This window comes from Borostomias antarcticus (assembly GCF_949987555.1).
Source record: "Borostomias antarcticus genome assembly, chromosome: 5".
Lineage (NCBI taxonomy): Eukaryota > Metazoa > Chordata > Actinopteri > Stomiiformes > Stomiidae > Borostomias > Borostomias antarcticus.
The window spans coordinates 23,729,213-23,749,489 of record NC_140238.1 but is presented as its reverse complement, the minus strand read 5'-3'; the positions used below and the strand labels follow the sequence as shown (position 1 = coordinate 23,749,489).

At 48.0% G+C, this 20,277-nt stretch overlaps 4 protein-coding genes across 4 annotated transcripts in view; 2 read left to right on the top strand and 2 right to left on the bottom strand.

The window, feature by feature from the left end:
• Positions 1 to 596: 596 nt before the first annotated feature.
• Positions 597 to 2,393, bottom strand: sass6 (SAS-6 centriolar assembly protein; the record flags this gene model as incomplete). Its single annotated transcript, XM_084439014.1, has 1 exon — positions 597 to 2,393. One exon carries the CDS (start codon positions 2,391 to 2,393, stop codon positions 597 to 599), a length of 1,797 nt encoding a protein of 598 aa, XP_084295140.1.
• A 440-nt stretch (positions 2,394 to 2,833) lies between these two features.
• rogdi (rogdi atypical leucine zipper) lies at positions 2,834 to 9,349 on the top strand. The gene is made up of 11 exons (XM_084438672.1): positions 2,834 to 2,976; positions 3,535 to 3,606; positions 3,975 to 4,057; positions 4,134 to 4,188; positions 4,281 to 4,361; positions 4,739 to 4,834; positions 5,239 to 5,337; positions 5,665 to 5,778; positions 5,971 to 6,020; positions 7,122 to 7,248; positions 7,928 to 9,349. Exons 1-11 carry the CDS (start codon positions 2,902 to 2,904, stop codon positions 7,967 to 7,969), a joined length of 894 nt encoding a protein of 297 aa, XP_084294798.1. The 5' UTR covers positions 2,834 to 2,901; the 3' UTR covers positions 7,970 to 9,349.
• A 184-nt stretch (positions 9,350 to 9,533) lies between these two features.
• On the bottom strand, positions 9,534 to 12,796 carry smim22 (small integral membrane protein 22). Its single transcript, XM_084438480.1, has 4 exons — positions 12,693 to 12,796; positions 12,163 to 12,299; positions 10,991 to 11,058; positions 9,534 to 10,485 (listed from the first exon to the last, which is right to left on the bottom strand). The coding sequence occupies exons 2-4, from the start codon at positions 12,296 to 12,298 to the stop codon at positions 10,438 to 10,440; spliced, it is 252 nt and encodes an 83-aa protein (XP_084294606.1). The 5' UTR covers position 12,299; positions 12,693 to 12,796; the 3' UTR covers positions 9,534 to 10,437.
• An 863-nt stretch (positions 12,797 to 13,659) lies between these two features.
• Positions 13,660 to 20,277, top strand: part of cog1 (component of oligomeric golgi complex 1) — a 10,458-nt gene continuing 3,840 nt past the window's right edge. Inside the window, exons 1-8 of the mRNA XM_084437686.1 lie at positions 13,660 to 13,996; positions 14,275 to 14,519; positions 15,234 to 15,415; positions 15,927 to 16,103; positions 16,344 to 16,500; positions 17,306 to 17,516; positions 18,051 to 18,420; positions 19,508 to 19,965. Of these exons, the coding sequence (XP_084293812.1) occupies positions 13,688 to 13,996; positions 14,275 to 14,519; positions 15,234 to 15,415; positions 15,927 to 16,103; positions 16,344 to 16,500; positions 17,306 to 17,516; positions 18,051 to 18,420; positions 19,508 to 19,965 (2,109 nt within the window). The 5' untranslated portion in view covers positions 13,660 to 13,687. The remainder of the gene's footprint in view (positions 13,997 to 14,274; positions 14,520 to 15,233; positions 15,416 to 15,926; positions 16,104 to 16,343; positions 16,501 to 17,305; positions 17,517 to 18,050; positions 18,421 to 19,507; positions 19,966 to 20,277) is intronic.

The window sequence follows — 20,277 nt, the reverse complement described above, 5'->3', positions numbered from 1 at the left end:
TAATCACTGGTCAAGCATAAAGTTTAACTGGACAGAAAAACGCAGGCTTTTACCCACCGATCATATTGAATTATTTCATGACCTCAAATTTCTAAAGTTGCCTGGAAGGAGGGAGGATGATTATTAAAGTATTAAAACAACCTTCAGCTACAGCTTCTAACCCATGTTCCTACCCAGTCAATTTCACACAGCGATCAAAGAGGATTAGAGAAAAAATGTATTCACAGGACAGTTGATCAAGGACCATATTGTCAATGTATTCTAGTTTCACATACCACTGAAGTTAAACAATTGAAATAAAATGCATAGCTAAACTAGGCTTGCAATGAATGACAGCACTACAGACTACCTGACAGACTAAAATTTGCATTAGAGTTGGCCTTAAACTAATGATAATTTGGTTGAACACAGTAAGACATTGATAAACGTCTATCTATGCAGTGAACACTCCAAACTTCTAGATTAACGATTTACAGTGTAACTTGGGGGGATATACACATTTAAAAAACAAAATAAACTTTAATATTTCACAAACAAAAGTTTAAAACAAGTGCAAGTCCACCCTCCCTCCTCAGGCTCTGTTGCAGTCGGAGTTCTCAGCTCCTGGCGTCCCGGCCAGAGAAGTAGGCGGAGGTGGGGGCGTGCCGGGGCGGCGGCCGCACGGCCTCCTGGGGATGGTAGCTGGCCAGCAGGCCGCGGAGCGGGATGCTGTCGTCTCGCCTCTCAAAGTACTTGGACTCCAATCCAGCTGGTTCCCCGTTCTCCTTGTTCGACGTCTGCAGGGGGCGTGGCGTGCCGGCGCTTATGTCCGCCACGCCGACGGGGGACATGCGGGGCTTGGCGCTCGCAGGGTTAAAATGGACCACGCCCTGACCGCCGCCCGCCCTCAGTCCCGCCGCCACCGCGGGGCTGTCGAAGGCCCCGGGGCTCTCCTGCTTCCTGGACAGCTGGTTCTCGTTCAGCTGCTTGTTCAGCCAGTTGATGACGTTCTCGTTGGTCTTCAGCACCTCCCGGCTCTCGTCCAGCTTCTGGACCGTGGCCTCCAGCCGCTCCTTCAGCTTGGCCGCCTCCTCGTCCCTGTGTCCGAGCTGACGCTGGGCGTCCTGCAGCTCCCGCTCCGCCCGCCGCAGCTTCTCGGCGGTCTCCTGCAGCGTCTTCTCCTGGGACACGGTCACCGTGTTCTTAAGCTTGATCTTGCCCACCAGGCCACGCAGCTCCCCCTGCAGCTTCTTGATAATAGTGTTGGCCTTTATGAGTTCCTCAGACAGGGTTTTGACCGTGGCCTCCAGTTTGCCCGTCTGGAGTTCTCTGCTCGCCGCGGTCTCCTCCAGTGAGTTCTTCTGCTGCTGGGTGGCCTCCAGCACCTCCTTGGTGCGCAGCGTCAGCTGGTCCTTGTCTTTGGTCTCCTGCTCCAGGACGGCCACGCGCATCTGCAGCTGGTTGACCAGGCGCTCCTTCTCGTGGCACTCGGTGTCCAGCGAGCCATTCTCCCTCCGCAGGGACGACACCTGCTGCTTGGCTCGCTGGGACTCCTCCTCCAGACCCGCCAGCTTGGACCTCAGGTCCCGGATGGTCGACTCGCTCTTGTAGCGCTTCTCCGTCAGGTCCCTGTTTGACGCCTCGGCCTCCGCCAGCTTGTCGTGAAGCTGCTGGGTGCTCCGGGCGTGCGTGCACTCCAGCTCCCTGCGCAGCGCCTCGCTCTGCTGCAGCAGCTTGGCTTGCGTCTCCAGGGCCTTCTCCCGCTCCGTGGTGAGGTCTTGGGAGTGGCGGCTGGACAGCGAGGTCGTCTGGCTGGTCCACTCCGACCTCAGCTTGTCCAACTCTCTGCTCTTCTCAGACAGGGTCTGCTGGGTGTAGCTAAGCTGTCTAGAGAGGTCGTCTTCTGTCTTCTTAAACCTCTGCTCCAACAGCTGCTTCTCCTCCTTCACAGAGGAAAGGCAAGCGGCCAGGTACTTTTTAATTTCTGCATCGGTACCATGAAGAAGCTTTAGAGACAGATGCGTGAGGTGTTTGAATGCATTGGTCTCCACAACGTTGAAGTTGGCGGCACTGCGGTCTGGGCATGACAACTCGAGCAGGAACCGCGGACTGTCCTTCTCTTGTTCCGAGATACACTGATTAAGCAGATCAATGAACTTTTGTGGAAAAGACACAAAATCTACCAACAGCCCTTGTTGAACCTTCAAACTCTGGAAGTCCTCTTCTGATATGGCAAGATTGTATAGAAAACAGGGATCTGCGTCGTCCGTCAGTCTCACCAGGAGATCCCGTCTGTGGACTGGATTCGTCGTCGACTGCTGCTCGATGATGGCTCGGATATTTGTTTTCCTGTCATCGCAATCTCTGCTTTTCACGCGAACTTGCAACTGCTTATTGAAAAGTATTTCTGGCATGGCTAACTTACGCTGTGTGTGTGCGTTACCTCGTTAAATTCCGTAAAGATAGGCAGCCTTTCTATTCCGCTTTTGTTTCATACATAAACTGGACCGCCTCAGAAAACGAATTTTTTAACCGTATCCGCCGGAAGCGTCGTGACGTGACGTAGGAAGGAAGTGATTAGTGGCTAGTTCCCATCAACACAGAGGTCGTTTGGGGTTAGGGTTTAGGCTAGTGTTAGGTTTAGGGTTTAGGCTTAGGTATGTAGGGTTTGATTAGGGCTAGGTTAAGAGTTGGGGTTATGCTTTGATCGGCCTCTGCGTTTATGGGAACTAACAACAACCTTAGTGGGAGGAGCCCAGGTTAATGACGAATGTGTGACTGTATATGTAATACCTCCATGATTTGACTGTACAGTAGTTTGTGTTTCTTCCAGCTGGCTGACTGTATGCAAACGTAACGAATATAAGCAAAAGGGGCTTCTTGAGGACGTAACTTCTGACTTGGACCTGTACATAATCGGCGATGCTCAATCCACAGCGGTCCTTGTCTGAACTTCCAAAGATGACGGCAGCAAGTCAAGCCGAGAGAGCTGTTTTGGTAAAATTAAGATCTGCTGCAGGGATCATCACACTTCGAACCCATGTAGACGGAATAATGCCTGGTTTACCGCGTTAAGGGCCTGTTTTGCTGGTTAACATTAGCTAATGTATTCATCGGGTGGTTTGACAGCTATTGTTAACAACATAAATCATGCATTTTATATCTGTTTGCGCAGGATAACTAATTTGGAGGTAGAGATAGCAGTCTGTTGATGCTAGTCTGCTGTAGGTGTGCATCGTCATTGCTCTCAGGGGGACTGGGTTGTGCTTCAATGACATCCTCATATAGGCTACTGTGAGACAGCTATTTAATAACCTACGTTATCTAGCCGTAGCCTACACCTTGCGTCATACTGATGTATTGGTCTGCCCCTGAGACGCAGGTTTCTCGGGTGATTATTTTCTCTCTGTAAAGCGCATTGTGTTGCCTCTGTGTATGAAATGCGCTATACAAACACAATTTGATTTGATTTGATCACGCTCAGAACCCTAGGCCGCGTCTCGGGAATGCAGATCTCTGTGTCGATCACAACGTCCTGTTTGTCCGCTTTCCCAGGAGGAGGAGTTCAACTGGTTGCTGAAGGAGGAGGTCCACGCAGTTCTAAAGCAACTCCAGGATATTCTTAAAGTAGGCTGCTAGATCATCTCTCCCTCTCTATCAGTTCTCCCTGCCTCCAGTCCTCCTCCTTCTAGCTCCATGCTTCCCTCACACCTCTCCCTCCCCTACCAGCAGTCCACTGGATAAACACTGTTATATTGTTGGCTTGCTCTCCATTGTTTTGGACCCGTAACAGCTGGAATGACCTCATGGACATGTGATATCCATTTTACCAATCTTTTCACATTGGCCAAATTGTTTCTCCAAACATCGGATGTCAGAGTCACCTGATCTGAGTAACTGTGATCTTATCCTCCATTATGCAAGACTGCTATTGTTGTTCGTCTAATAAGAATTCTTACTGTGTTAATAAGAATGCTTACTGTTCGGGTCTACAGGAAGCATCTAGACGCTTTTCGATGCCTGTGCCTGGTCTGGAGAGCCAACTCAAACAGGAGAACTTCATCCTGGGCAGTTCAACGTAAGAGTTACATCCTGGGTGGGACGGTGCTGGGTGGATGGAAACGTCCAGTCATGATGGTGTCTTTGTGTTTCAGCATGGACCAGGTGAAGGGCGTGCTGACTCTGCAGGGAGAGGCCCTGACTCAAGCTGTGAGTGGATCCTCTTGCTGTGACCTTTGAACCCTCTGTGCTTGTCGTGTTTAAACTATGGCCTACGTTTCTTATATATATTTTTTTCCCAGGACATCAATCTGAAAGTTGCCAAAAGCAGCCAAGTACTGCATTTCACATTCAGGGAGGATAAGCAATGGAAGTTGCAGCAGGTATGTCGTCATGTCTGTCTGTATTTAGCATTCGTACCTGCCTGCTGTGTCTATATACTGTATCTGTATTTGGTATTCATACCTGCCTGCTGTGTGCTCATGGCAGCGATTTCCCTCTGTTGGAATTAGGCTAAATGTCGTCAAGTGTTATGTCGAAGGGGGTTATCTGGGATTTTTTCCATCTGCAGTATTTGAATGTGACCGATGTACAGTGTATATTATCCTTGAATATCCCCTGGATCAGAACATCATGAATATGCTAATTCTGATTAGCTATCAATAATTGATACTCTAAGTCTCAACACATCCACTTTAGGCGCACACACATTCTCACAGACTTATAATGTTTGTGTGGAACTACCGTGCCGCTCTCTCAGGTCCAGGATGCGAGGAACCATGTGAACCAGGCTCTGCTCCTGCTGAGTAGCCGGGATGAGAGCTACCACTTCAGAACTGGTGCTGAGGTCAACAAGGTCAGTCACCACAAGGGAACCCCTTCCCCCCCATATCTGATAGTTACTACCAGTAAAGTCTTTCTGTGCCATTTCCGGAGCGGGTGAGGAAAGTTGTTAAGATGCAAGAGAGTGAATCCCACTTGGAGTTTATTTCCAAGTAGTGAAGCGTGTTACATGACTGTTGCTCACTGAGGGCCATTTCCATTCCGTTGATGGTTTATGCAAAATGTTAAATGATTTCTCATCAGTTCAGTCAGAAAGTTTGGACTTTAAGCAGTTCGTCATGAGGAGTAGGTAAAGGACACACGGTAAGTTGACCGAGCTGGTAGAATAATAACGTGAGGGTCTGTTTTAGTATGCACTCATGATGACTGCATGATGACTGACTGAAATCTGTTTGATGTTGTTGTTGTTGTTTGTAGCTGATGGATGCTGTCATGCTGCAGCTGATCCGGGCGCGTAACCGCCTCACCACGCCAGCGAGCATGACATTGCCTGAGCTGGCCACCAGTGGGCTGATGGTAGGTCAGCCAAGAGGGTCACACAGGCTGGAACCACGTTAGAATGTGTGCTGAGTCAACCTTCCATCTGATGGGTATACACTGGTATCTTGCATAGACTTTACCATCATTGGTCAAATTGTCCCACTCAACCTCCAGAGATGTACTAGTATTGTTAAAGTGTTTTATCGGAATACTGCATCCCTTGAAAGATTTACATTTTTAAATAATAATAATAATAATAATGTTGGCTGGCTCCTGAACCTCCTCTTCATAACACTCCAACCTCATTCCTCTCTCCATTTCTGTCCCCTCCGTCTCTGTTCTCCTCTCTTCTTCTCTCCTCAGAAAATGTTTACTCCCCCGATGCCTGGAGACGTGATGGTGAACTTCTACATCAACCTGAGCAAGCTGTGCCTCACCGTCTACCAGCTGCACGTGCTGCAGCCCAACACTACTAAGGCCAGGCCTCACGCACACACAGGCGCATGCACGCACACACATACACACACGCACGTGCGCACACACACATGCATACACACACATGCACGCACACACATACACACATGCACACACATGCACACACGCACGCACACACACATTTGAATTCTTTATTTAGGTCCGCATTTTCAATTCCCCAAATTCCTCCCACAGAATTTCAAGCCAGCGGGAAGCTCAGTGTTGCACAATCCTGGAGCCATGTTGTAAGTTGCCATTCACAATGTGCTGTGAATATTTTTTCATTCTCCCTCATGTACTATTAATTGTAGTGTTTTTGTGCGTGGCTGTAAGCCAGCGCACCTAGTATAGCGTTCGTCCGGTTATCACTCCCTCCCTCCCTTACTCCGTCACTCTGGACAATGTTGACCTGCAATTCTCTGTTGGCACCACAAGAGGCAGTAGTCCCAGCACCAAAATCAAGAAGGACACCAAAATCAACCTGCCGAGCTCCACTGCACAAGTAGAGTAGTGGTCAGACCATTGGACTCCCACCCTGGAGACTGGGGTTCAAGACCCGGTGGGGATGACTTTATGGGACTATACCCCAAACCTCCACATGTTCATCCTTTCTCTCCAACCTTTACCCCTTGCTCCTGTCCCAACCCTAACCCTTATTCTAACCCCAACCCACACTAGGGACTGGAAGAAGGACACCAAAACCAACCCACCGATCTCCACTGCACAAGTAGAGTAGTGGTCAGAGCATTGGACTCCCACCTGGGAGACCGGGGTTCAAGACCCAGTGGGGATGACTTTATGTTATCATCAGTGTAACTGCTTTAGCCACTGACCGCTACCATTAATTTTATGGAAGCTGCTGCTAGTTGTTGTGAGCCCATGAGCTAACTGGCTATCCAGCTCTTATTGTGCTGGATTAGCATTGGAAGCATTGGAACTGATGTATCCAGGCGACAAGACCTATCTTAATTTATCAGACATTATTTATGTCATTTCAATTCACAGCTATTTCAGTGGCATGACTAGCTTCCGTCCTACCAGTCCTGAACAGAAACAAGCGAGCCACGCACATAAGCCAGGTGGACCTGGCCTGGTTTAAATAAATCCTGAATGTTTTGACTGGTGTCCGCTCATCTGGCATTGGCCTAAATGCATCAAAACAAACATTATCTTGTAACCATGTCAAACACAGGTAAAGAGCTTATCAAAAGTCCTGCCATCCTATTTCCAACAATATAGCGATACACAGATTAATTTTTGAGCAATTTCTTACTCCCAAAACCAGACATACAGTCAGCAACCCTTTCATTAAACCCTCACATCTCCTCCCTGTGTGTCTCCACCAGTGAGCTCAACAACAACAGGTTTGAGGTGAGCCACGTGCACAAGGTGGAGTGTGTTGTTCCCTGGCTGAACGACACGCTGGTGTTCTTCACCATCTCCCTGCAGCTCTGCCAGCAGCTCAAGGACAAGGTGGGTGACCTCTGACCTGGCCCAGCATGGCCGGCCATGTTCATGTCAGGAAGTCTAGCTGGAACAGTTTAAATACCCAACAAGCTGTCTGTTCGTACTCAGGCGGTCACGGATTGATAGACGTCGTGAGAGGGTGCGGTTGTTCCTACACCCGTGTGTACGCAGCCACATGAGGGCGCAGACATTTTGTGACAGCCGTATTGACATTGTTCTGCTGTTGCACTCTCTTATAAATGGCCAGTACTGTTCTTATAAATGGCCAGTACTGTTCTTAGTGCAGTGTTTGTAGGTACTGTATGTGTTTGTGTCCACCAGTGGTGTACTGATTCTAAGGGACTGCGCTGCTCTCCTGTACAGAGTATGCTTTCTTGGTCTTGAGGTCAAGTCTTATCGGTTTGGAATGTGTGAGAACACAAATCTCATTTAGATATTTAGATATATTTACTATATACTATATTGCTACTACTATATACTACGACTTATAAAATAGTAGTAGTAGTTTGGGAGAAATTGTTTTTGTGGTGACACTTCATACTCTTGAATAAGCAACTACTCCAACAGCAATACTTAGTAGTATGAGGTGTTACAAGTAGATGATTAACCTTGTTCATACATACACTGTTAGACTGTTACTAAAGGAATGTAGCACTCAGCTGGATGTTCTCTGTTCTGCTCATAGATCTCTGTGTTCTCCAGTTTCTGGAACTACAGACCTTTCTGACGTACCGGCGACAGCCGGAGTGACGAGGCGTGTGTGAGCGCCTCCCTCCGCATGAAGCCAGCCGTCCGCGTGAAAGGGATCTCCAGAAAAGACAGAGTTCAAGGCACTTTTTTATTTGTTTCTGTTCAGTCGTTCTAGTGTTTCATTTACAGGAGCTGCCAGATCAAAGTGTGTACATCAGTGTTGCCCTGGTTCTAGGGACCAGACGTGTTAGCTGTCTGCTGAACTTGAGTCATGGCCTTGTAGTGCAGGTTCATGTAGATTCCATACAGTACTTGACCCCAGGCTGAAGCCATAGGCAGACCCCTCCAACTGTGTCCCTCTGAGGAGGGGAGGACACTCTTTCCCAGGTCCCCTCGGGCCCTCAGGTCTGTCTGAGGGTTTGGCCACTTGACTGCCTGTTCCACTCACACCTCACCTTTCTAAAACAGTCCACGTGTTAACACTAATAACTGAACAATCCACGTGTTAACACTAGTAACTGAACAATCAACGTGTTAACACTAGTAACTGAACAATCCACGTGTTAACACTAGTAACTGAACAATCCACGTGTTAACACTAGTAACTGAACACTCAACGTGTTAACACTAGTAACTGAACAATCCACGTGTTAACACTAGTAACTGAACACTCAACGTGTTAACACTAGTAACTGAACACTCAACGTGTTAACACTAGTAACTGAACAATCCACGTGTTAACACTAGTAACTGAACACTCAACGTGTTAACACTAGTAACTGAACACTCAACGTGTTAACACGTGTAACTGAACAATCCACGTGTTAACACTAGTAACTGAACAATCCACGTGTTAACACTAGTAACTGAACACTCAACGTGTTAACACTAATAACTGAACACTCAACGTGTTAACACTAGTAACTGAACAATCCACGTGTTAACACTAGTAACTGAACAATCCACGTGTTAACATTAGTAACTGAACACTCAACGTGTTAACACTAGTAACTGAACACTCAACGTGTTAAACTAATAACTGAACACTGAGATAGTACAGTATATCACTTATTTTCACGGACTTCAGTTGCAGCCAATATATTTTCATCAACACACTTCACCTACAGCATCATTCCCAGGAAGATAAAGGAAGGCGTCACTCCAGGCATGGCCTCAGTCATAAGCTAATGGTTGTGTTGTTGTTGTTATTGTTGATACACTAGTAATTATATCAGTTAATTTCATTCCTTATTTGTGTTTAGTCTGTGATGTATTTGTATTTATTTATTTATTCAACAGATTTATGCACTTCTGTTTAGTCTTATTGAACCCAATATTCCAATGTTGAACAAATTATTCCAGTAAGTGTTAAAATAACTTATTTTGCGATGCATAGATGTATGTGGACCATATATAATCAATTGCCTGTGCAATAAATAAATGTTATACATACTGAACATGACCTCATTCCATTCTATTTCAGTCATGTTTATAGTAATAATGAGGGAGAGCTTTATTGAGTAAGAAATTACATTCTAAAACTCCAATTGACATGCATTTATGAACTCTATGGTCATTCTATATGTACAGTAGGCTATCATTAAAAGCAGGTGCTAATCATACTGCTAAAGTATTTCACCACCATCATTGTAAATTAATACCCAACACAACTGAATAAAGTGCTAAACGTTGGCTTCATTGGTAGGTGGACAGTATCCCTGAAGCCAGCAGTGACGCCATCTTGCCGTTACAACTAGAAGCTTGGCTTTCTTCCTCTTCACTGGTGTCCTAGCAGCCAGCTTGCTGCCTCAAGTCTGCCTCACAAACAGGTCCAAACCACCTGTCTGACATTCCTACCAATCACCTGTCTGACATTCCCACCAATCACCTGTCTGACATTTCCACCAATCACCTGTCTGACATTTCATTACATTGACGATAAAGAATGTAATGTTTATTTTGATTTAGCTCATTCAGTGCTTGGAGCTGAACGAACGTCGGAGGGCTTAGTCGAAGCTCCACCTCCGGCACAGCCAATCAACAATCAATAGGGACATACACAGCCAATCAACAGGGACACTTATGATACACATGTGGACAAGTCAAACAAAAGGACAGCAAACAACAATACAAATGAAATAAGAACACAAGACAGGGCCTAACATTAGAGAGACAAGGATACAAGACACGCTCAAAATGCAAATCGATAAGACAGTTACTCATGTGGACAAGACAAGCAAAAAAGACTGAGGCAAACAATAAAAAATCAAATAAAAACAAGACAAAAAGAGGGGACAAAATTAATGGGGGTGAAAATAAGCAAAAGCCAACCAACAAATAACTGAATATAAATGTAAGGATCAAAATGCTATGAATATCCTTTGATTTGGCACACAGATAAAAGTCCAAATGAGTGTAGACTAAAAAAATATTAGCCTATATTTGAAAAGAATAAAATCAAAAAAATCTTTTCAGTGGGGTTTTAAAATGTGGGCCGTGCTGTGTTCAGGGATCCAACGCCATGTTTTCAATCCCCACTTTCTGTCTTCGGGGCTGTTGGGGGAACCAATCAAGTGATTTATGTGCAAAACAACCGTTTTCTTCAGAGCACACATTATAGAGATCAATTTGTCCCCCCCCCCCCAAGGCGGCTCCCCGCCCGCTCACTGTGTGAGACTTGGCAGCCCTGTCAATCCTAACAAATACCAGGATTTTCAAGGGCCCTCTCCCTACTGGGGCCCTGGGTAGTCAGTGCCCCCCCCCCCCCCCCCCGACACCCATGCTTATCATGATGGATGCGGTCACACAAACACACACTCAGTTGTTAGATCAAATACAGAGTATTAATGAGAGTCAAGAGTGACACTACTTGTTCTGTCTCTCTAAGTTGTGACATATTAGGATTCCTCAGTCTAGGCTGTGATACTAGGATTCCTCTGTTCTGTCTCTCTAGGCTGTGATACTAGGATTCATATTGTCATATGAATGTGTTGTATTGCTGTGTTACATACACCTACACTCTTTCTCATAATAATAATAATAATACAGCCGTTATTACCTTCTCCTCACAGCAGCAGCAACAACAGCAGCGAATGAGAACCAGGAGGACCAGCAACAGCACCATGCCTGGGGGAGAGAACAGGTACCTCTCAACAGGGGGACAGACTGAACCATGCCTGGGGGAGAGAACATGTCCTCTAAACAGGTGGACAGACTGAACCATGCCTGGGGGAGAGAACATGTCCTCTAAACAGGGGGACAGACTGAACCATGCCTGGGGGAGAGAACAGGTCCTCTAAACAGGGGGACAGACTGAACCATGCCTGGGGGAGAGAACATGTCCTCTCAACAGGGGGACAGACTGAACCATGCCTGGGGGAGAGAACAGGTACCTCTCAACAGGGGGACAGACTGAACCATGCCTGGGGGAGAGAACATGTCCTCTCAACAGGGGGACAGACTGAACCATGCCTGGGGGAGAGAACAGGTACCTCTCAACAGGGGGACAGACTGAACCATGCCTGGGGGAGAGAACATGTCCTCTAAACAGGGGGACAGACTGAACCATGCCTGGGGGAGAGAACATGTCCTCTAAACAGGGGGACAGACTGAACCATGCCTGGGGGAGAGAACATGTCCTCTAAACAGGTGGACAGACTGAACCATGCCTGGGGGAGAGAACATGTCCTCTAAACAGGGGGACAGACTGAACCATGCCTGGGGGAGAGAACAGGTACCTCTCAACAGGGGGACAGACTGAACCATGCCTGGGGGAGAGAACATGTCCTCTAAACAGGGGGACAGACTGAACCATGCCTGGGGGAGAGAACAGGTACCTCTCAACAGGGGGACAGACTGAACCATGCCTGGGGGAGAGAACATGTACTGTACACACAGGGACAGGCAGACTGACTCAATTTCAGAGATCAAAACATGGCAGACCTCCACATTAGCAGAGTGATGCCAGTCGGCCTGGCGGAGGTTCGCTAAGCCTTCCACAGGAGTACTTCACAAAATCAACAGTTTCCGCCTCCAATACTCCCGGTTCATAATTTGTTGTGTCAGAGTCAGTGGATGTTGCATGTGACTTGCAGCATGTGTGTGTGTGTGTGTGTGTGTGTGTGTGTGTGTGTGTGTGTGTGTATATGTGTGTGTGTGTGTGTGTGTGCACGCGCGGAGGGGTCTCGCAGTGATTTCAAATCTAAAGCACCCGTCATCATCATCCCTCACCAATGAAGATGAAGAACACAGCGAAGGATGCGATGTCCCAGTCTGACTGGAACAGATGCTTCGACTGCAGCCGGGAGAAAACGTCATCAAACTGCTCCTTGAATTCCTCCTCCAAGTTTTTGTCTCCCATGGCCATACTGTAATGGTCATATATAAAAGAAGAGAAATCAATCAATGTTGAATTAAGTAGCGTGAAGTAAAGTGATTCTCTCCAGATATGTTCCACACCCAATTCAGTTATGTCAACATCACTCTATGAGAGCTATTCTTATGAGAAAATGTGAGCCTAGTTAACAAGAAGAATGAGTCGCACATTTCAACACCAGGGGGATTATTTCAGTAATGCTCAAACACCGAATAGAATGGCCTGGTTGTTTTCTCACTTAAGAATTGCTACACAGGCTACAGAAGGTCAAACAAATCACCGTTTGAGAGAATACATGGATTAAGTTGCATTTCAAGATGATTTATTTTGTCAACTCCTAACTGTTATTCAACTATTTCAATACATTTGTGTGAGATTCTCTTACCTGTAAAGTAGCTCTCTGATTTTCTAGGTTCTTCCGGGATTCTGGTTGACGCACCTGTTGCTCATTTGCATGGAGCAAAGGTAACTCGGAATCTCCGCTATTTCCTCCCTGCAGGTCTAAAGGTTCCTGCACTCCCACACACTTCACAGGGAATATAAATGCTAGCAAGGATAGCTTCATTGAAAAAATAAATAATTTGGCTTTACATATGGGTGCGTATTTCTCCGTTCATATGCTCTGTGGGCAGAAATAAGCTATAAACTGCTCAAAAAAAATAAGGGAACACTTAATCATAACAGTATAACACAAAGTCAATTAGGCTAAACTTCTGGGATATCGATGTGCAGTTAGGAAGCGTAAACTATTGTGAATCAATTTCACCTGCTTTGAGGCAAATTAAAGCGACAACAGGTGGACAGGAGAGGCAACAGCGAGACAACTCCCAAAAAGGAAATGGTTTTGCAGGTGGTGGCGCAGACCATTCTCTCCTTATCCTTATTGACGTTTTTTTCTCTAGGCTAGTTTTGCATGTTGCTAGTGCCCTTGTCACTTTGGTGGTTGTGGCTCGGGACGTAGAGCGAGTCGTCCAGTGACCGCAGAGTCGATGGTTGAATCCCGGCTCATGTCCACATCCTGTCCATGTCCATGCATGGAAAGACACTGAACTCCAAATTGCTCCCGAAGAGCAGGCTGCATCTTGCATGTGTGAATGTGTGTGCGAATGGGTGAATGGGCGGCCATTGTAAATCGCTAAATTTAAAAGCGCTATACGCGCAGTCCATTTAGCCTACCTGTAATTTCTTTGAGCAGTAGACTTTTTCTCGCATGGTCAGGTAGTGTCATAGCCTACCCGTCCAGCAGGCGGCGCTGTTTGCTGTGACTCTACCTAATGATGTCACACTCCTGGTTCCTTGTTTACGTGGAAGCAGGAAGTGTGTTTTGTTCCGTCTTCCGGATTGTAGTTTTCCAGTTGGCAGCTCGGTGTTAGAGGTGCGATGGCTGTGGTTCCAGCGCAGTCTCTCCGGGTTTCGGAGATCAAAGACCCGGCGCTCCTGTTCGAGCGCTACAACACCGAGGAGATCCGCGGCATCGAGCGGAAAGTCCGCGGAGAAATCGAGCAGAAGAAGGAGGAACTCCGCCAGATGGTCGGGGAGCGCTACCGGGACCTGATCGACGCCGCCGATACCATCGGCGAGATGCGGCAGTGCTCAGAGAGCGTCGTCCAGTCCATCCAGGACATGCACCGGTACTGTCACAAGTTAAAACAGGGGCGAAGCGTTGTCCAAGCGAACCCCAAAGAAGAGGTGAGATATGGGCCGTGATGGATATCCACTTCTGTGGCCCAAATACTTGTTGTTGTTAATAGCCTACTTCTGTCATTGAAGGTGCCACTTAGAATGTAGGCACTTTGGTTGTAGACAAAGACAGATAATCGATCAGTGTCACCCTGTGTGTGTGTGTGTGTGTGTGTGTGCGTGTGTGTGTGTGTGTGTGTGTGTGTGTGTGTGTGTGTGTGTGTGTGTTAATTACACCTGCCCAATAATACCACATACGAATACTGCACTGAATTCCTCCTCTGCAGAACCAGAGACAGTCTCAGGAGAAGTTCTACGTCATGGCGTCTCAGATCAAGCTGCTCCTGGAGATCCCCGAGCGTATCTGGAGCGCCATGGAGGCGAGCCAGTACCTGCAGGCCACCCAGCTCTACCTGCTCTGCTGCCACCTGCACAGCCAGCTCCACCTGCAGGCCGGAGGGCCGCACTATATCCCCGTACTCGCACGCTTCCCCATCCTGGTCCGACAGGTGGCGGCCGCGGGTCACTTTAGGTAGGTTGGTTGCACAGAGAGGGGGGTGACATGGCCACATCAAAGTCGCTTGTTAGAAGTTCTGTTAACAGCAGCTTCCTCGTAACTTAACCTGTTAACTTGCATTGTGTTAACACATGCATGTGCACAGTTGCATGTGCAACTTTGATGTGTTTGAATTATGCGTTTTCTTGTGTAGCTCCTTTCCTGGACAGGGCTCACCTGAAAAAGACAAATCTCAGTGTGATTTCCTCTGATTAAATGAAGGTTGAATAAATAGAATTTAGAATGTATAAATAAAATCTTAGCTACTCAGCAAGTCCAAACAGTAATTTTCATGGGCACAATGAGTAAGAGCTCCCAATAATCATACCTGCCACAAAAACCTACCTTTAAAAAAAAATCTGCCACTTCCCAGTAGAAAGAAGGGTCAGCCCCTTGGAGGTGACGTTGTCACAGGTGACTTCTAGACTAGCACTTCCACACTGAATTATGGAGTGAAGACAAATTGCCACCTTGACATACAAATATACTTTCCATATCAATAAAATGTTTCAAATTTCTCTAGTTTGACAGCAAAGTTACCCTTCCCCATGTCTTTTGTTTCCACTGGAATATGAATCCCTAAGATGGCCGCAAGACTAGGCCTTTACTCCATGTTATTGAAACTCTGATAGGCTCTCTGACTTCAAACTGCCAATCTTCAGGCATGCAGTCTTTGGTTTCTGTCTGCAGGTCGACCATCTTACTGGACAGTAAGTCTCTGCTGCGGGGCAGGGCGGTGTCGGACCAGGCTATTGCCGAGGCCCTGGTGTCCACCATGCTGCTGGAGGACAGCTCCCCTCGCCAGGCCCTGGCCGACTTCCTCTTGGCCAGGAAGGCCTCCATCCAGCAGCTTCTCAACCAGCCACAGCATGGTACGGCCAATGACTCAACATGACGCTATATGTATGCATATGCATATACTAGAGATGTAACGGTATGAAAATTTCACCTCACAATTATAGTGACCAAAATTATCACGGTTATCAGTATTATCTTGGTATTGTCAAAATGTGCTGAAAATGTTCACAAACTACTGAAATCATTTCACCAAGCTTTATATTGAAAACCACAAATGACAGCACTATGCACTTTATGTTTGCATAAACATTAAAACAATGCATCCTGGAGACTGTTGCTAACTTTGGTTGATGCTGGACAGTATTTACAGTGAGTTTTTCAAAGCCTGGAAATCAAACACAGTTTTATCATTTTATCTCAATTAATTTAACCGATTTTTATCGTGGTTTATCATTATACTGGTTGTCGTTAGATCCCTACTCTATACATGTATAGCAAAGCGGTTACTACAGTTAATGTATACTCATACTGTGCAGTCGCACTTTGTGGACTTGTGAAGGGACATGTCTGCTCTGCGCCCCCCAGGTGCTGGGATCAAGGCCCAGGTATGCAGCCTGGTGGAGCTGCTGGTGACCACCCTGTACCAGGCCTACGCCGTCTTCTACGTGCCCCCGGAGGGGGTTCCCAGGCCGGGGGAGGGAGGCCTGAGCTGCAGCCTGCTCTTCACCACCCTGGAGAACGTCACCTCCAACACGCCCACAGGTGCACACCACACCTACGCTGGAATAAAGTTACCCTGACATTCTAGCCACACCTTCCACTGATGTGGGCATATTCTCTATCATTTTAGTTTATTTTTGTTAGTTTTGTAAACACAATGTACTTTTTTTTCTTTCAGTTAACAAAATAATTTTTTCACAGCTAGTTTTTGTTATTCCTTTAGTTTTCGTTAACTATAATAACCTTGGCGTACGTCTCAGTGATATGCGTTGCTTTGTCCAGGGAAGGGGAGGCGTGTCCTGCAGGAGGAGGTGAGTACAGGCAGCTGGTTCAGGTACCTGCCCAGCTCCATCACCGAGTTCCAGCCCGCGCTCCGCACCCTGGCCCAGCCAATCCAGAGAGAGCAGCTGAGAGACGCCCTGCAGCAGTGGATCGACACGTAAGCCTCAGACCAGCAGCGCTCGTCCTCGGCCCTGATCTGAACATGGCCGCTTTGAACAGTGGGCAGCGTAGGGCGAGTTCCTCCTCACAGGGAAAGTAATATTAATAATATCAATCGATTTGAATTGGATGAACAGTGGGTGGAGTGTGCAGCCTGCTACTGTAACCCCACCATGCACCCTCACAACCAGGACTACGCCAAGGATCGTTTCAGCATCGTCCTCGCCATGTGCGCTTGTTCAATAGCCACATCGCTGGACGCACTATTCATATTTTTTATCATTAGAATTTTTTGGGACGAGTGATGTCAAAATTAGGCAAATAAACTCAAACACGTCATGCTTCAACATGCAACTTTTTTTCTGCTGCTTGACACAAAAGGAAAACTCACACACTTCTCATTTTCCTTGACTAATCTACCAGAGAAGTCTGTCTGATAACAATTTACTCCGATTTAAGTGTTGTCTGTTTGTTGCTAGTGAGTGACATGCACGCTCTGCACGCATAGCAAACCAGCGATCACAATCATTCTTCGTTATTCAATAATCTGCTGAAAATTCCAGTATTTTTTTCATGCCGCAGAAAAAAACTTGCGATGTGAGTGTTTTTTCAGTCTGGTGCAGCCGTACTGACCACGGCGTCTCGTCCAGTCTGGTGCAGCCGTACTGACTACGGCGTCTCGTCCAGTCTGGTGCAGCCGTACTGACCACGGCGTCTCGTCCAGTCTGGTGCAGCCGTACTGACTACGGCGTCTCGTCCAGTCTGGTGCAGCCGTACTGACCAGGGCGTCTCGTCACATGCAGGTGTAAGGAGGACATCAGCGGAGGCGTGAGCAGCCTGCTGGTGTACGTGAAGAGCCTGAAGGGGCTGGCGGCCATCAGGGACGCGGTGTGGGACCTCCTCTCCACGGACTCCATCAGCCAGCACTGGGGCAGCGTCTGCCAGCGTCTGCTGGAGCGCCCCCTAGCTCTCTGGGAGGACTTTCTGAAGCAGCTGTTCCTGCGGCGTCTGCAGGTACACTCCTCAGGAAACACCGGCACCTTTCTGCTTTTATTATTATGGGGTGTAATAGTAAATATTTACAGTATGATCATTGTGTTGTTGATGTGTGAGAAGTAGGGGAACAGGCTTGACCTGCAGATCAGCGATGGTTTATTGTTCTGCTGTCTCTCCCTCCCTCCCTCCCTCTCTCACTATCTCCCTCCCTCCCTCCCTCTCTCACTATCTCCCTCCCTCCCTCCCTCTCTCACTATCTCCCTCCCTCCCTCTCTCTCTCACTCCCTCTCTCGCTATCTCTCTCTCTCCCTCCCTCCCTCCCTCCCTCCCTCCCTCTCTCATTATCTCTCTCTCCCTCCCTCCCTCTCCCTCCCTCTCCCTCCCTCTCTCTCACTTCCTCTCTCTCCCTCTCTCCCCCTCCCTCTCTCTCTCTCTCCCTCCCTCCGTCTCTCCCTCCCTCTCTCTCTCTCTCTCTCTCTCCCTCCCTCTCTCTCTCTCTCTCTCTCTCTCTCTCTCCCCCTGTCTCTCCTCCTCTATCCCTCTCTCTCTTAGGCCATCACTCAGGATGGGACTGAGTCCATCTCCAGCAGCTCCAGGCAGCTCCTCTGCTCCGCCTTACGAGAGCTCAGCGATCACCCGTCCCCTCCCGGCCCCGCCCCCGCCCACAGCCCCGCCCCCGGCCGGGGCGCCGCGTACGAGGCCGACGTGGCGTCCTTCCTGTGGTCGGAGTCCCCGGGGGACCTGCTGAGCGACGCGGCCTGGGTGGGCGTGGCCCAGCGCGGGCCGCAGCAGCGGGGGGGCCTGGCCATGAAGACCCAGGCCCTGACGCCGTGCGTGCAGAGCTTCTGCTCCGCGCTGGACGCTAAGCTGAGGGCACGTCTGGACGACCTGCAGCACTACCTCCCCGCCAGCCACGCCGCCGGTACGGAGACCGCAGCACTGGTCACTCTCATCTTCACTCTCAGTCTCAACACACTCTGTCTTAAAAAGAACTCTTTTCTGGTGGTTCCAAGGTAGTTTGTATTTGTCACATGCACAAAAACATGCAGTGACATGAAGGGAGGGTGCTCAAGTCATTGTGCTAAAAACAGTCAAACATGGTGAAACAGCCTCGCATAGCCAGACCTATAGAATAGAATGTTTATTTGCCATATATAACCAATACAGGTACATTGGAATTCTTGTCATCGCTTTTCCTTACACTTTTATGTCTACACTGTGTCAGCACTGGAGAAAGGTCTGGCTGGACTCCTCACCATTCGGGGATGGGGGGAGGGGGGGGACCCTGTATTTCTTTTAAACCAATCACAATTGTCTTTCAGTCTGGGAGAATCTCCTATCGCCACTGATTGGCCGACCACATGAATCGGCGCCACAGATTGGGCAGTAATAAACAAATGACAAGGCTTATCCCCAAAACCTACAGCCATTGAGTCAGATTAGGTTAAACATAAGTTATAAAGTTATAAATAAGATTGTAGAGTTGTCAGTCAGTTGTAGAGATTCTTATGAAGAAGAAGGGATATGAGGAGTTTTTGATGTATCTGATGTCAGGGATGATGTATCTGATGTCAGGGATGATGTATCTGATGTCATGGATGATGTATCTGATGTTAGGGATGGTGTATCTGATGTTAGGGATGATGTATCTGATGTCAGGGATGAAGTAGCTGATGTCAGGGATGATTTATCTGATGTTAGGGATGAAGTAGCTGATGTTAGGGATGATGTATCTGATGTCAGGGATGATGTATGTGATGTTAGGGATGAAGTAGCTGATGTCAGGGATGATTTATCTGATGTTAGGGATGATGTATCTGATGACAGGGATGATGTAGCTGATGTCAGGGATGATGTAGCTGATGTCAGGGATGATTTATCTGATGTTAGGGATGAAGTAGCTGATGTTAAGGATGATGTATCTGATGTCAGGGATGATGTAGCTGATGTCAGGGATGATGTAGCTGATGTCAGGGATGAAGTCTGAAGTGCTTCTGCTTGGTCCTCAGGTACCCATGATCCTCCGTGGACGGGCTCTGGGTCCGGGACTTGCCCCAACAAGGTGTCTTCGTTCGACCGCTTCACAGATGCGGCGGCCGTCGAGGAGACCCTGTGCGAGCGCTGCCTGGCGTGCGTGCGTGACATCCTCAGCTGCATGCGCTCCGAACTGGGCGTAGCCTCGCCCGCCCCCGCCCCCAGCCCCGCCCGTCTCAGCGCGGTGCTGTTCATGGCCAGGCTCAGCCAGTCCATGGGCGAGCTCTGCCCCAACCTCAGGCAGTGCATCCTGGGAAAGCAGGGCGGCGCCGACCCTGTCGCCAGGGGAACGCCGCGGCAGGGCAGGAAGCTGGGGAAGGTGAAGGCGGCGGCGGAGGTTAGCCCCGCCCAGGCCAAGTGGGCATGTCTGAAGGAGGAGCTTCTGGCCTGCAGCATGGAAGCGTACCGCATATGGAGCTCCGCCCTCTCCAAGGTGAGGCATTGTGGGAAATGACAGCTCCATTTTTGCACATAATGACAACAGTAGTGACGCAGCGATAACTGTCACGTCCAAATGTCCAGTCCACAGTGGAACCTCAGAGATATGGTCAAAACCGGAATTCACCGCCAAATTGAACATTCTACTGTAACGTGACAAAATGGCTAGCACAAAACGCAAGTTGGTTATTTGATTGCAGTTTAAACGCCTTTCAGATTGTTATCAAGTGTATTTATTGCTTTCATCTGAGTGTTAACTATATAAATATTCTAGTTTGTAAATTTGTTATATTTTGATGTCACTTTC